This window comes from Myxine glutinosa, chromosome 10 (genome assembly GCF_964187855.1).
Source record: "Myxine glutinosa chromosome 10, kmMyxGlut1.1, whole genome shotgun sequence".
NCBI classification, from domain to species: Eukaryota; Metazoa; Chordata; class Myxini; order Myxiniformes; family Myxinidae; genus Myxine; species Myxine glutinosa.
The window spans coordinates 76,870,716-76,884,421 of record NC_136270.1 but is presented as its reverse complement, the minus strand read 5'-3'; the positions used below and the strand labels follow the sequence as shown (position 1 = coordinate 76,884,421).

Below are 13,706 nucleotides of genomic sequence, written 5' to 3'. Positions count from 1 at the left end.
TGTCACTCAACCTGTTGTGTCTCACGATCAGCCATGATCTTTCTTGGGAAAAACACATTTCCAAGCTGGACTCCAAAGCCAGTCACCGACTGGGCATCTACCATTGTGTGAAGTTATTTTCTTGGCACTACTGAGCTTCTCACCACATACAAAGCTGTCATCCGCAGCTTGATGGAGTACTGCTCTCCCCTTTGGCTGGTGCTCCTGCATCACACCTAGCTCGGCATCACGCTGTTGAATGCAAAGCTTTCAGAATCATTGGAATCTCCCATGATGAAGTTGATGCTGAGGGCCTTTCACTCTCTCACTGCAGGCAGGTTGGTGGTCTTCCTATCTTCTACCGACTCCTCTCCGGCTCAGCACCCCAGCTCTGTCTGTGCTCTGTCCCCCAAATATTCCTGCAGGACGCACAAGATCTGTCAGCATACCCCTTCTCGTGAAACTGCCAAAATGAAGACTCTCTGCTCACCTTCACTCTTTCATTCCTCTTTTTTCCAGCTCTGGAACAAACTCCCATCCTCTCTTCAATCCCACTTCACCCTCCAGATCTTCAAAACAGCTGTTCACCACCATATCTTATCTTCCCCCATCCAAAACATAGATCGTTTCTAACCCCGTTAATCCACACCAAATCAAACTCCTTCAAATTCCGTTTTCTTTCATGCAAGTCCTTGTAGTGTCCATCTCGTTTATGTTGTGTACCCCGCCCCATTCCTCCCCCTTCCACAAATCTTCCGATGTCGCTGTTCGCGACTGTTGTTCTACATCCCTCTCTCTCCCCCTGTTGTCCCCCACTCACTTTATTATATGTTCTATGTGTTGGCTCTTACACGAGCCTTGACTGACGGAGCAAACAAAAAGGGTGGTTGTGAACTGTTGTGAAGAGAACTTTGATGAATACCAATGGTGTAATGGTCATGTAGCTTTCACAGGATACCGTTTCATTAATTTATGCATTATCATCTGAGGGAGAATCTGAAAGCTGCGGCGGATCTCAGCCATACGGAATCCATAAACGATCGGATTTGCAAGAGGCTGCAGCAAAAAGAACAATGAATCACTCAGGTGTTTAAAAACGTGAGAGAAAGATTTGCTCGGTGACAGACGCAGAGAGATGATCGCAAAAAGAAAGGAGAAAAGGAAGAGAGAAAGTACCATGCAATGGGTGACACATGTGTGTAGAGCCTTACTTCTTCCCTCGGAGTTCTTGGCAGAACATAGACATTCATACAGAATTAAACTATATGTGATGATGACAACTGTGATGATAAAGGTGATTGTGATAAAAGACATTACAAGCCCATAAATACTTTGAACAGTGATATCATCACATGACAGTTTAGCGACAGCAATGAAAACACATCCCACATTGGGAAGTACATCCTTGCAGAAGGTCAATCGCAACAATAACAAGGGATAAACACCTCTCGTAAGGAAACACCAGCACAGTGTGGCCCACATCACTCTGTGAGCTTTACTGTTCGTGATCAGGACACCGTAACGGAGCGGATGGCAGACGGCCAGGTAACGATCGATAGCCATGATTCCAAGTATGTAAGGCTCCATTCCAACATAAAATGAAACGAAAAAAGCCTGAATGAAACAAAGATTTATCGGAGTTTCGTTATTTACGATGATAGTGTACATGAGTCGAGGAAGCACATTTGTTGAGCATATAATGTCCATGAATAACAAATAAGCAAGGAAGATGTAGACAGGTTTGTGTAACTGCTTTCTCAGGATAATGAGCAGGATCAACACCAGGTTGAGAGTGACAGTAGCAAAATAGATGAAGAAGAAGACACTGAAAGCCCAGGGCCGAACCTGAGGTGGCTCATTGAAAATCGCTTGGAGGAAGAACACGTGCTTTAGTGACTGATTCATCTCTGAGAAAAGGCTTGTTAACTCTGGGGGAGAAAAAATAACACCAAGATTAGCGCTTTGTGATGAAGTAATTCTGATTGAAAAAATACATCCAAAATATTTGGGAACAAAAACGAGTGGGAAATTCTCAAAGGTGGAGGTTGTTCAATGTTTACACACGTGAGCACACCTTTGTATTTCTCCACTGAAATTGTTTACTTGATTTGTATCATGTCCTCTCTTTTTATTAATTTGAGTATATCTGTGGTGATGATGCAAAATGATTTGTTGGGTTTTTTTCGTTTTAATTCCCTGATAATGCATGAATAACAGATCATATGGTGATTGAACTAGTTTCTTTGTAACCATGTGACTGCTGTGTAATTCGATATCTGCAAACATGCAGGTTGATCCAAAACTATTCATCCTAAATAATCGTGTTACCTGCTTCAATTTTGATCAAGCATCTTTTCAGTCTGAGACTCGGACACAATGTTGTACATACTTGACATCATGGATGTCTGAGGACACATCACTTTGCTTAATCAGGAAATACAAGGGCTTTTGGAAATACGAGCTGGAAGCTCATGTTAAAAATAACACGATAGAAAATTAAAAAATAGGGTCAATACCCCTCGGCACTCTCCTGGTAGAATAAATCAGTATACTACACCAACTAAAGGTATTTGAAACATTATCATGGTATATCACCGGTGATGAAGGTTGTGATCAAGTTTCATCAAAATTGTGTGTTCAGTTTTTGAGAAAAAGATCAAATGCCTATTTTGGGCAGAACCCCCCACCCTCCGGGTTAGCCGACTTAGACCCCAAAACTTTAAAAAACGCTGTGAACAAAGGTCGGTACATTATGAGTGATGAACGGAACATTGTGGTCAAGTTTCATCGGAATTGTGTGTGTCATTTCTAAGAAGAAAGCAAATACCTATTTTGCGGGGTCAAATTATGGATCCACTTTGACCCCCGGTAGACCTCTTAAACCAAGATTTTTATTTTCATGCCATGAACAAACTTGAGTTGCAACATACGAAATGTAATTTGTGCCAAGTTTGGTCACAATCCCATGAGTAGTTTCGGAAAAGAAGTTGGAAGTGTTTACGGACTGACTCCCGAGAACTACGTTCCAAATGAATGAAAAAGGAAAACTTTTTTTTTGCGCCAGTTGAAAGAGCTCAAAACTAGAACTCTTCACTCTTCAATGTCGCAACGTCGACCGATATGCCTTCACCCACATTATTAGCCCCCGTTGGATTTAGTCCGAAACGGGGGCTTTAGATTGGGTCTCTCGTCTGCACCCATATCTTGGATGTGTATGCACTGATTTTGTTCATACTTGGTACAAAGGCAGTACTGATGGTATCCATATCCACATCATTTTGTTTCGCAATGTGATCAAAGATGACCCACTGGCGGCCATTTTACTTGTAAAAAAAAACCCGATGTTGAAAACGTCCTCAACCATTTTTCGAACATGCATTCACCAATGTTGTTCAAGCTTGGCACACAGATAATGAATGATGGCTTGCATATGCACGTCAAGTCTTTTCCGATCATGTATGGCCGAATGGCAGCCATTTTGTTGCTTAAATGTGTCTCCAACCATTTCTGGAACATGAATCATCCGATTTTGTTCACACTTGCTTGGGCGTCGATGGGTGAGGGAAATATCCCCCCCCCCCTCCACTTTTTTGACAAGGGGAGATTATCCCCCCCAATTTGTACTCGAATATAACATAAAATGCGTTGATCTGCACAATCCACATGTGGTATGTTGTTACGGATTCGGCACTTCTGTGGTTGTGGTTTTCATCCACTTGAAACATTTATGGTTAGGTATTATTATTCTTATCGGGGTTGGAAGGAAACGGCGATTATTGTTGTCTATGGGAAATGGTTATTGTGGTTAATCTATCTATAATTCCAGTAATCTCTGTCTGTACGTTTGTACGTTTGTACGTCTGTACGTCTGTTTGTCTGTGACCGCTGTTTCTCGACAACCACGGGTCCGATATACTTTTAACTTGCCAGGTATATTGCTGGGGACCCGAGGATGTGCCTTTTCAAGGTTTCATATTAATCGGACAATTACTTACCGAGCTATGTCCAAAAAACGATTCAACCAATCAGAGAGCAGCGAACGATCGCGTGTGCCGAACGTGGCGGGCACACTCTGCCTCGGATGGCACATTTGAGAGCGTATTCATTTATTTCACGTTTGCAAACTATGTTGGCGTTAAACTATGTTTTACAACTAATAAAAACGAATTTGCGATTCATTCGCTTTCCTGCGCGTTTGTGTACGCGATGGCGATTTCTTTACCAAACTCCGGAAGCCGTTCGCTTTGGACCGAACCATTGCATGTAAATAGAGGGGGGGGATTGTCACCACTCGCAAGCCGTTCGCTTTGGACCAAACCATTTCATGTAAATAGAGGGGGGGGATATAATTTTTGATATATATATATATAGTACGGGCATGCCCTAGTAGGTTAAAAGCACTCATGGTAAAAATGAGACAGGAAATCGGATCGAGCACCGGAAGACGACGAGAGAAGAAGAAGAGGGCGTGAGGCAAAAGTCGGGGAAGACGCGTGTCGAAGCTCCGTAGCGAGCGTGGTCGAGCGAACGTCGCGAGTGAACTTTGAGACCTTGAAAGGAAGTTCGTGCGATAGGTGTTATCGCCGGAGTATGGAGGAACCTGTGTAGTCAGGTATAGGCATTGAGGTTCCAGAGAATGCTTGCCTAGAGGCTCCGGCCCGAGTAAGAGCCGTCCGCCATTTGCCCCGCGCGCTGCATTCACCGGAAAAGGTTTTTGCCGCATCAGCTGGTCTTACCCTCTGGTGGTCTGCCGGGGATGGGTGTGCACGAAAGCGGCATTTGAAGATTACACTGCGGTTCACTGATTGAACGGTGAATGTGCACGTCTGGTGCGCGTCTTTGGGATTTTCCATTCCGCCGCGAGTTTGCGGGGTGTTGGACCACGTGACTTTTTGTGTCGCTTCGACCGCCTACGCCTCGATGGATCTCGATCATAAATTGTTCTCGCGTTCGCTGGAGCGAATCAACTTCGCCTTGGAGAAGGTTATAGAGACATTGAGGAGTGTCCTTTCCATGCCCTGGGAGCAGTGAGTTCGGTTACTTTAACAGATGTTACCATCTTAAGATATTGATTGTATGGTGGCTTGCTATCATTGTTGTATCATTATTCCTGTGTGATTTTTAATATATTATTTTTTGTTGATAACCATTGGTGTGGTTTCAATATTGATTTTGACACAGAATAACACATTTTTTCTGCCGTGGCTCCTCTCGGGGTTCCGAGAGCAGGAGGTCGGGGAGGAACACGTAAGAATGATCTCCAAATACATAATCTGAGTATGTATGAATCAATATTTACTTTCCCCAAATATGTTAACTCTTAAATCATGACTATGCCTATCGGCATTATTAAATAACAGAGAACGGTATCGGCTCGTGCATGTCGTGCTGGATTTCATTTGTCCAAGCACGGAGTGCACGATGCATGCATGCGCTAAAAATGTATCACGTGATTTTTCATTTGTCAAAATTGTGATACGAAGGAGATTCTTTGCTCATCTATAGTGAAATTATGAGGTAAGAAAAGTTTATTTAGTTGTTGTTACATTGAAGAATGTGCTAACTTAGCGAGAATTGATTCAATTTTGGTGAAGATTTGAATCCGGATCCGGATACAAGTTTTTAAAATTGCAAAGTGATTCTTCACCATTGAGTCCTAGGCCCCAAAACGATATATAGGATGATATTTCAAAAAGTTGTGGACGACTTATGACAAAACTAGGTGGATGGGTTGATTGGGCAACAGGAACAAGATGATTCGATTAGTTTCAATCAGTTCAATCTCGGTTTCATCAGCCCACAGAATCTTGTTTCTCACAGTCTGAGAGTCCTTTAGGTGCTTTTTTGCAAACTCCAAGCGGGCTTTCACGTGTCCTTCACTGAGGAGAGGCTTCCATCTGGCCACTCTGCCATAAAGCCCAGATCGGTGGAGTGTTGCAGTGATGGTCGTCCTTCTGGAAGTTTCTCCCATCTCCACACAAGATCTACGGAGCTCAGCCAGTGTGACCATCGGGTTCTTGGTCACCTCTCTTACCAAGGCCCTTCTCCCCCGATTGCTCAGTTTGGCCCAGCTCTAGGAAGAGTCCTGGTTGTTCCAAAATTCTTCCATTTAAGAATTATGGAGGCCACTGTGCTCTTGGGAACCTTCAATGCAGCAGAGATTTTTTCGTAGGCTTCACCAGATCTGTGCCTCGACACAATCCTCTCTCTGAGCTCTGCAGGCAGTTCCTTCGACCTCATGGCTTGGTTTTTGCTCTGATATGCATTGCCAGCTGTGAGACCTCATAAAGACAGGTGTGTGCCTTTCCAAATCATGTCCAATCAATTGAATTTACCATAGGTGGACTCCAATCAAGGTGTAGAAACATCCCAAAGATGATCAAGAGAACTGGAAGGCACCTGAGCTAATTTTCAAGTGTCATAGCAAAGGATCTGAATACTTATGTCAATGTGATATTTCAGGTTTTTCTTTTTAATAAATTTGCAAAACTTTCTAAAATACTGTTTTCTCTTTGTCATTATGGGGTAATGAGTGCAGATTGATGAGGGAAAAAATGAATTTAAACGATTTCAACATGAGGCGGCAACACAACAAAATGTGAAAAAAGTGAAGGGGTCTGAATAACTCCTGAATGCACTGTATGTGGTGCTGCACGACCCCTTACTTCCAAATAAATTACACTTCATTTTGTCCTCGGCCCAGGCCATTGAGGCCATGAGGTGTTTGACATGCTGAAACGATAGATTACTACAATCGATGTGTAAATGCTCACCTGCGGTGGCACTCGGGAAAGGAAGAAGCTTAGGTACAACCTTATATAGACAGGTGTGTGCCTTTCCAAATCATGTCCAATCAATTGAATTTACCACAGGTAGACTCCAATCAAGGTGTAGAAACATCCCAAAGATGATCAAGAGAACTGGGCGGGACCTGAGCTAAATTTCAATTGTCATAGCAAAGGGTATGAATACTTATGTCAATGTGATATTTCAGTTTTTTCTTTTTTATAAATTTGCAAAACTTTCTAAAATCCTGTTTTCTGTTTGTCATTATGGGGTATTGAGTGTAGATTGACGAGGGAAAAAAATGAATAAAACCATTTCAGCATAAGGCTGAAACACAACAAAATGTGAAAAAAGTGAAGGGGTCTGAATACTTTCTGAATGCACTGTACGTTGTGCTGCACGACCCTTTACTTCCAAATAAAATACACTTCATTTTATCCTCGGCCCAGGCAATTGAGGCCATTAGGTGTTTGACATGCTGAAACGATAGATTACTACAATCGATGTGTAAATGCTCACCTGTGGCACTCGGGAAAGGAAGAAGCTCAGGTACACTTTTAATGAAGAAGATATATTATCTTGACTCCTTGTTAATCACCCAGGGGGAAAAATGTCTAAATTGTGAAGCAATTAATCAATTAGTTTTGTCTCTGCACTGATTGCCTTTCATATATGATCCATAAGATTTACCATTTACGATAATCACGATATTTTCAACCTTTGCAAAGGTGGATCGAGGTTATGTTTTCACTCCTTGTCTGTCTGTCTGTCTTAAAGTAACCGAACAGCATGTTTCAAAAAGTCGTGATGGATTCGGACGAAATTTCGTGGCGAGGTTTGGCATGTGACATGGATGAACTGATTACATTTTGGTTAAAATCCGGATCTGGATCCCGATCAGATACATTTTTAAAGTGATTCTTCACCGTTGAATGATGGGGCCAAAAAACGATAAATAACATGTTTTTAAAAAGTTTTGGAATATTGACAAAACTTGATGGATGAGTTGGATAAGTCACAACAACAAGCCGATTATATTTCAGTGGGATACAAAATGGGATGTAACCCATCAGTGGGATACAAAACGTAAACTGTTCAACTTGGTGGAGGTACCCTCTCTATCGAGTACCATTCCAGTTTACCATGAATCAAAGTGCAAATCAGTAAGTTTATTTTAAAGTTCATTACGGAAGATAAGAGACTTAGTTATGCAGCGCTATTATAATTTACAAACATTCACAATTGATTATGTGCGATGTTAATTTTAGCCACAAAATGCGCCCGAATGAAAATATTTTGTGGTTACTTCCTGACATTTTACCCTCTTTAGTAAAGTTTTCACATGTATAAGATGTGAATAAGCACAAACACCCTGTTTGACCCCTCCACAGCACCCACACACCCCCGGATCCCCTCCACCACAACATCTGAATGCGATGCAGTCATTCCTAATGAAGGACCCATGTCGCACATTCTGCCACCAATTTGAAAATAATAGAAAAAGTAACTAAAATATTAATAACCCAATAAAAGGAGAAACAGCATTTACCTCATTCCATAAATGACTCTTTCCCTCTTCCATGAGCATGCACTGCCAAAGGAATTTAACTCCATCATCAGAGTAGAAAATATTGTGTTGATTAATTTGTTTGATAGACCTTTGTCAACAACCATTGCAAGTGTTGACGATTTTGATAAAATGTTTGGATTGAATAACAGCAAAGACAAATGTTTTCGTCTCACTCACAATTCCCATCATTAAACTCCGTGCGGTTCCACTCCGGCAGTAAAAACCTCTCATGGGGTCACACCTGAAGCTGCTTCGATTTAATGAAAGCGCACAGTACAGATAATATTTGGTGGAGGAATAATGGAGAATTCACTGACAATACAATATTATCAAATAAAATAAAAATTTTAATTTTCATGTTTTGCAACAAAAGTCAAAATCTCATCAATTTTTGGACCACACCTGTCTGACAGCTCACCTCGCGTCCCGTTGTATTTGTGGAAGCAGCATTCCTGTGCAATGTTATTTAGATTATTTTAGTTATAGTTTAGATTGTTTTGCTGAAACGGTTATTTTTTGTCTATTATTCTGTTCGTTCTTTTGACATCAAAACATATATATAAATAAACTGAATAAACCGTTACAAAGACAATTTTGAATCTTGACATTTAAGATCCATGGAACAGAGTTCAGAAAGTAAGTTCGTTTAACCTAAAAGTTGATTAAAAGTTTATGGAGGAATAATCGACTTTGCCGAGCCAAGTGTGGTTCCGTAAACAGATGAATCAAGTAACAGGTTAATTAACTGAAAATTAACAATCGTCTGGTTTTTATCGTGGGAAGCATCAAAGTAACCCTTACATTGCAAGTTAAGAAGCATTTCGCTTTGAGGAGCGAGAGTTCTGATGATAAAGTTAAACGGTATCCAAAGTCGGTTTTTAAAGAATTTACGTGAAAGTAATTACTTGATACAATTTGAGGTTAATTACACACTAACCCACTCTACCACAAAAATAAAATAATTATTTACTAAATCGCATTCGGATTATTGTTATATTATTTATTTATTTATTTATTTCAAGACAAAAATTCACTTTCATATTATTCAACATCAACAACAATTTCATTGTACTCACTGTTAATGTCGACTTCACATTCTGTTTGGTTTATCAATAACTGGTATTTATATATAATATGAAATCCTCTAAGGGAAATAAAAACATAAACTCCCACTTCACATCCCTGGAACATACTGTATCAGATGACAGTTTCGTCCTCTCGTGGTTTAAATTCTCTGAGTACAATCATTATCACTAATATTCTAGTTGTGGAGGTTTGTTGTGGAGGATGAACAATATTCTCTGCCAGAGGGATTTGCTAAACTTTATGTTCACACGCAGAAAAAAACACATTTCAAGGTTGGCCTCCACAACCCACGACTGGGCATTCTCCATCACACGAAGTCTTTCCTTTGTACACCTGAACTCCTATCCACCTTCAAGGCCTCCAACCGCAACTTGATGGAGTTCTGCTCTTAGAATTTGAGCCCAGACGATATATTCAAGTGAAAGACGGCAAAAGGTTTCACCTCAAAGATGCATGGGAACGCCTCCACCCCACCCCCTGCAACGTCTTCCATGTGCATTCCGGCTTCAACCCCCTAAAACACCATTAAGGGGCCAGAAAAATGACATTCATTTATGTGAAAGATGGCAAGGGTAAATCGATCTCAAATCTTCCGTTGGGGTCCTCCAAATATTTTGAGAGCGGCCTTGATCATGACAACAACCCCAAAATGTGACGTCATCCTCCCTTGGAATGTAGAGTGAGGTTCACTATGTTTATTCGTTCAAAAATTTTGGAGATTAGCAAAACTATACATTTTTGGAATATTCAGAGCATGAGGAATCCAAAAATTAATGTTGGCATTTGCGGAGACACCTTTGCGAAAATGACACTCAGGACAGTGATGAAGATCTGTAAAAGGATATTCCTGAACGGTGTAGACCTAGTAGATCCTGTGTATGGGATTTATAGTTCAATCTGATACTAACAAGGCTGCTTTCTTGCTTTATAAACCCATACCTATAACTTCAAAGGACTTGCAATATCATGTATTATGTAATACAGCTATATCACAAATATAAAGACAATGGTTTTCAATTACCTTTGTTTGTTGCTTTTCTATATTCCTGAGCACTATTTTGAGGCCTTTATTGGATTCCTTGACCCAGAAAACATAGGATTAGCATATTTAATTAGTTTATTGGTTGACTCGAAGCCGAGATAGCGCAAAATATGTATTTTATGGCGGCCATTTTGAAAATCCAAAATGGCCGCCATGCAGGTGTCTGTGCAAATGCCAACATTGATTTTCGGATTCTCCATGCTCTGATGATTCCAAAAATGTACAGGTTTGCTAATCCCAAAATTTTGAACGAAATTATATTTGTTAACATAGTGAACCTGACTATCTTCATCACTATCCTGAGTGTCACTTTGACATTCGTTTTCTGCAGACACTAAACCATGTAGACAATAATAATTAATTATAAACCAATATGAAACGGTACCTAAAGTTTACAGTGAAACTATTTTGAAAGCTGTGAGTGACCACATGATGACGTAAAGTAATAGATTGTATGATGTCATCCAACAGGTTATTTTGAATCTTTCTCCATCATAGGCGAGTGATGTGTCGGATCAAAGGTAATGAAGAAAGTTTAATAACTCCAGTTTTTCAAACAATGTTTTCTCTTTCTTCGCTGTCACCATTTTCCTTCGCCGAACTTGAAGGTGATCTGGTTTGTCGACTTGCAGCAAGTCCCTCATCATTCTTCATCTCCATACAATTTCCACAGTGCGCAACATCCACAGTTTTGTTCCCAATGATTGAACCTTTTTGTCGGTTCCTCCATTCCTGCATGAGGAAATAGACAAACTCTTCCTTGAACGCACTGTCACTGGTGGACCAACAAGATGACTACCTTATATAGGTACTTCCTTTACCATGAATACTCTGTGAAAACAGGACGAAAGTCTAATTATTGGTTTATCACAGTACCCTGCTTCGAGAAACTCGGATAGTTTACCCCCGACATATCGACATGTGGAAGGGAGCAGAAACGTGCTCGAAAAATGGACATACCCCTACCGGAGGTATAACAAGTTGAAAGTGGTATCAAATTGAAGCTTAGGCTCTCTAGTTTCCAGAAATGACGTTGTACTTTGCAATATAGCTGCACAACATGTTCCTTTAATCACTTTTCTGCCCTAAACTCATCCGAAAATAGTACCTCCACAAACCTTCAACGGGTATAATAACGTGAATGTTGACCTCAAATGATGTCACCGTTGTCAACTTTTCGATTTTTTTGTTCTTCATGGTATTTAAAGGTCTTTGGGGGTATTTTGGATCTTTGGAGTATTTTGGGTCTTTGTGGTTGTTTGGAAATTTAACAGTCTTCAGAGTATTTTGGGTCATCAGGGTCTTTGTGGTCTTTATGGGTCTTTGGGGAATTTTGCGTCTTCAGGGTCTTTTGGGTTTTTGTGGTCTTTTGGATCTTTAAGGCTCTTGGTGTCTTTGGGGTATTTTGGGTTTTCGTGGTCGTTTGGGTCTTTAACAGTCTTCAGAGTATTTTGTGTCATCAGGGTCTTTGTGGTCTTTAAGGGTCTTTGGGGAATTTTGCATCTTCAGGTTCTTTTGGGTTTTTGTGGTCTTTTGGATCTTTAAGGGTCTTGGTGTCTTTGGGGTATTTTGGGTTTTCAGGGACTTTTTGATCTTTTAAATCCTCTGGTTCATTTGGGTCCTTCGGGTCTTCAGGGTCTTTAAGGGTCTTCAGGGTATTTTGGGTCTTCAGGGTATTTAAGGATCTTTGGTGTATTTGGGTCTTTGGGGTATTTTTGGTCTTCGTGGTATTTTGGGTGTTTTACAGTCTTCTGGGACTTTTTGGATCTTCTGGGTATTTAAGGGCCTTTGGGGTATTTTCGGCCTTCGGGGTGTTTATGCGGTTTTATTTATTATTATTATTTTTGTATGCAAGATCGAGGCTCGTTAACATTAATCATACAAAAAGTCAAACCGACACACAAAACACAAAAAACAAGGGGAGCGGCAGACAAGATGGGGAGAGAGGGGAAGGACACAAACACAACATTTGAGAGCAGGGACATTGGGAGGACCTGGGGGGAGGTGGGAGAGGTATAAAACATATGAACACTGCAAGGACTCTGGGGTGAATTAGCGGTGGTAGAAAAGATCAAGGTTTTGGATGGGGGAAGATAAAAGATGGTGGTGAACAGCTGTTTTAAAGACCTGGAGGGAGGAGTGGGATTGAAGGGAGTGGGAGAGTTTGTTCCAGAGGCGGGAGAAAAGGGGAATGAAAGAGTGAAGGTGAGCAGAGAGTCTTGATTTTGGCAGTTTAACCATAAGAGGGTTGCAGGCAGATCTTGTGCGACCTGAAGGAATATTGGAGGGACAGAGCACAGAGAGAGCTGGGGGAGCAAGGCCGGAGAGGAGTCGGTAGAAGACAGAAAGACCACCAACCTGCCTGCGGTGAGTGAGTGAAAGGCCCTCGGAGTTAACTTCATCGCAGGAGATTCCAATGATTCTGAAAGCTTTTGCCTCAACAGCGTGAAGCCGAGCTAGGTGTGAGGCAGGAGCACCAGCCCAGAGGGAAGAGCAATATTCCATCAAGCTGCAGATGAAATATCTGAAAGTGGTGAGTAGCTCAGTTGTGCCAAGGAAGGACTTTGCATGACCGAGGATGATGAGTCAATGACTAGCTTTGGAGACCAGCTTGGAAATATGGCTTTCCCAGGTTACAGTGCAATTACAGCACATAGTTTTATTCGTATAACCACACTACGCACCATCACATTCTTAGTGGCTCTTTTGTTGTTTTTAAGGGAAATAGGAAAATATTTATTCGGAAATAGCAAAACATGTGCATGTGGCAAGCATCAACACAGACATAACATCAATGAATAACATGCAGCAAAGCAAGGCATTCTGCAGCAAAGATGAGAGTTTAAGGTTTTAAACAGTTGATCATCCAGACCACGACATGCAGAGGTCAGCTGGTGTCCTGCGCTGCACGCATGGCAGGGGAAAACGTGGATTCCCACAACTGCTTTTGTGCAAATGTAGAAGCAAAAAACTATGTTTCATTATCTGCCATCTCACCTTCACCTTCCACCAATTTTCTCTTCTCGTCCTTAATGCACCCACACTTATGTTCATCTGTTCTTTGTCCCCTTTGCATTTCGAGCATGGCTTGCTTTTGTGATAATATATTTGGTCATATCCTTTTCACATTATCTTTTGGTTTGCCCAGATATTTTCTTCCCAAGCCGTTGTTTGCTCTTATGCCCATGTGTGTTGGATTCAAGGGCTGTTATTTTAAAGTACGGAAATGAATGCCTTCGACCT

The 13,706-nt window shown here is 41.2% G+C and overlaps 1 protein-coding gene across 1 annotated transcript; it reads right to left on the bottom strand.

The window, feature by feature from the left end:
- Positions 1-915: 915 nt before the first annotated feature.
- LOC137433446 (olfactory receptor 52Z1P-like) lies at positions 916-1,884 on the bottom strand. The gene has a single exon (XM_068125776.2). It carries the CDS (start codon positions 1,882-1,884, stop codon positions 916-918), a length of 969 nt encoding a protein of 322 aa, XP_067981877.2.
- Between the last annotated feature and the right edge of the window lie 11,822 nt (positions 1,885-13,706).

What these genes read in the sequence shown, in the direction of transcription:
- LOC137433446 (XM_068125776.2), bottom strand. Translation starts at nt 1,884, where the DNA reads ATGAATCAGTCACTAAAGCACGTGTTCTTCCTCCAAGCGATTTTCAAT.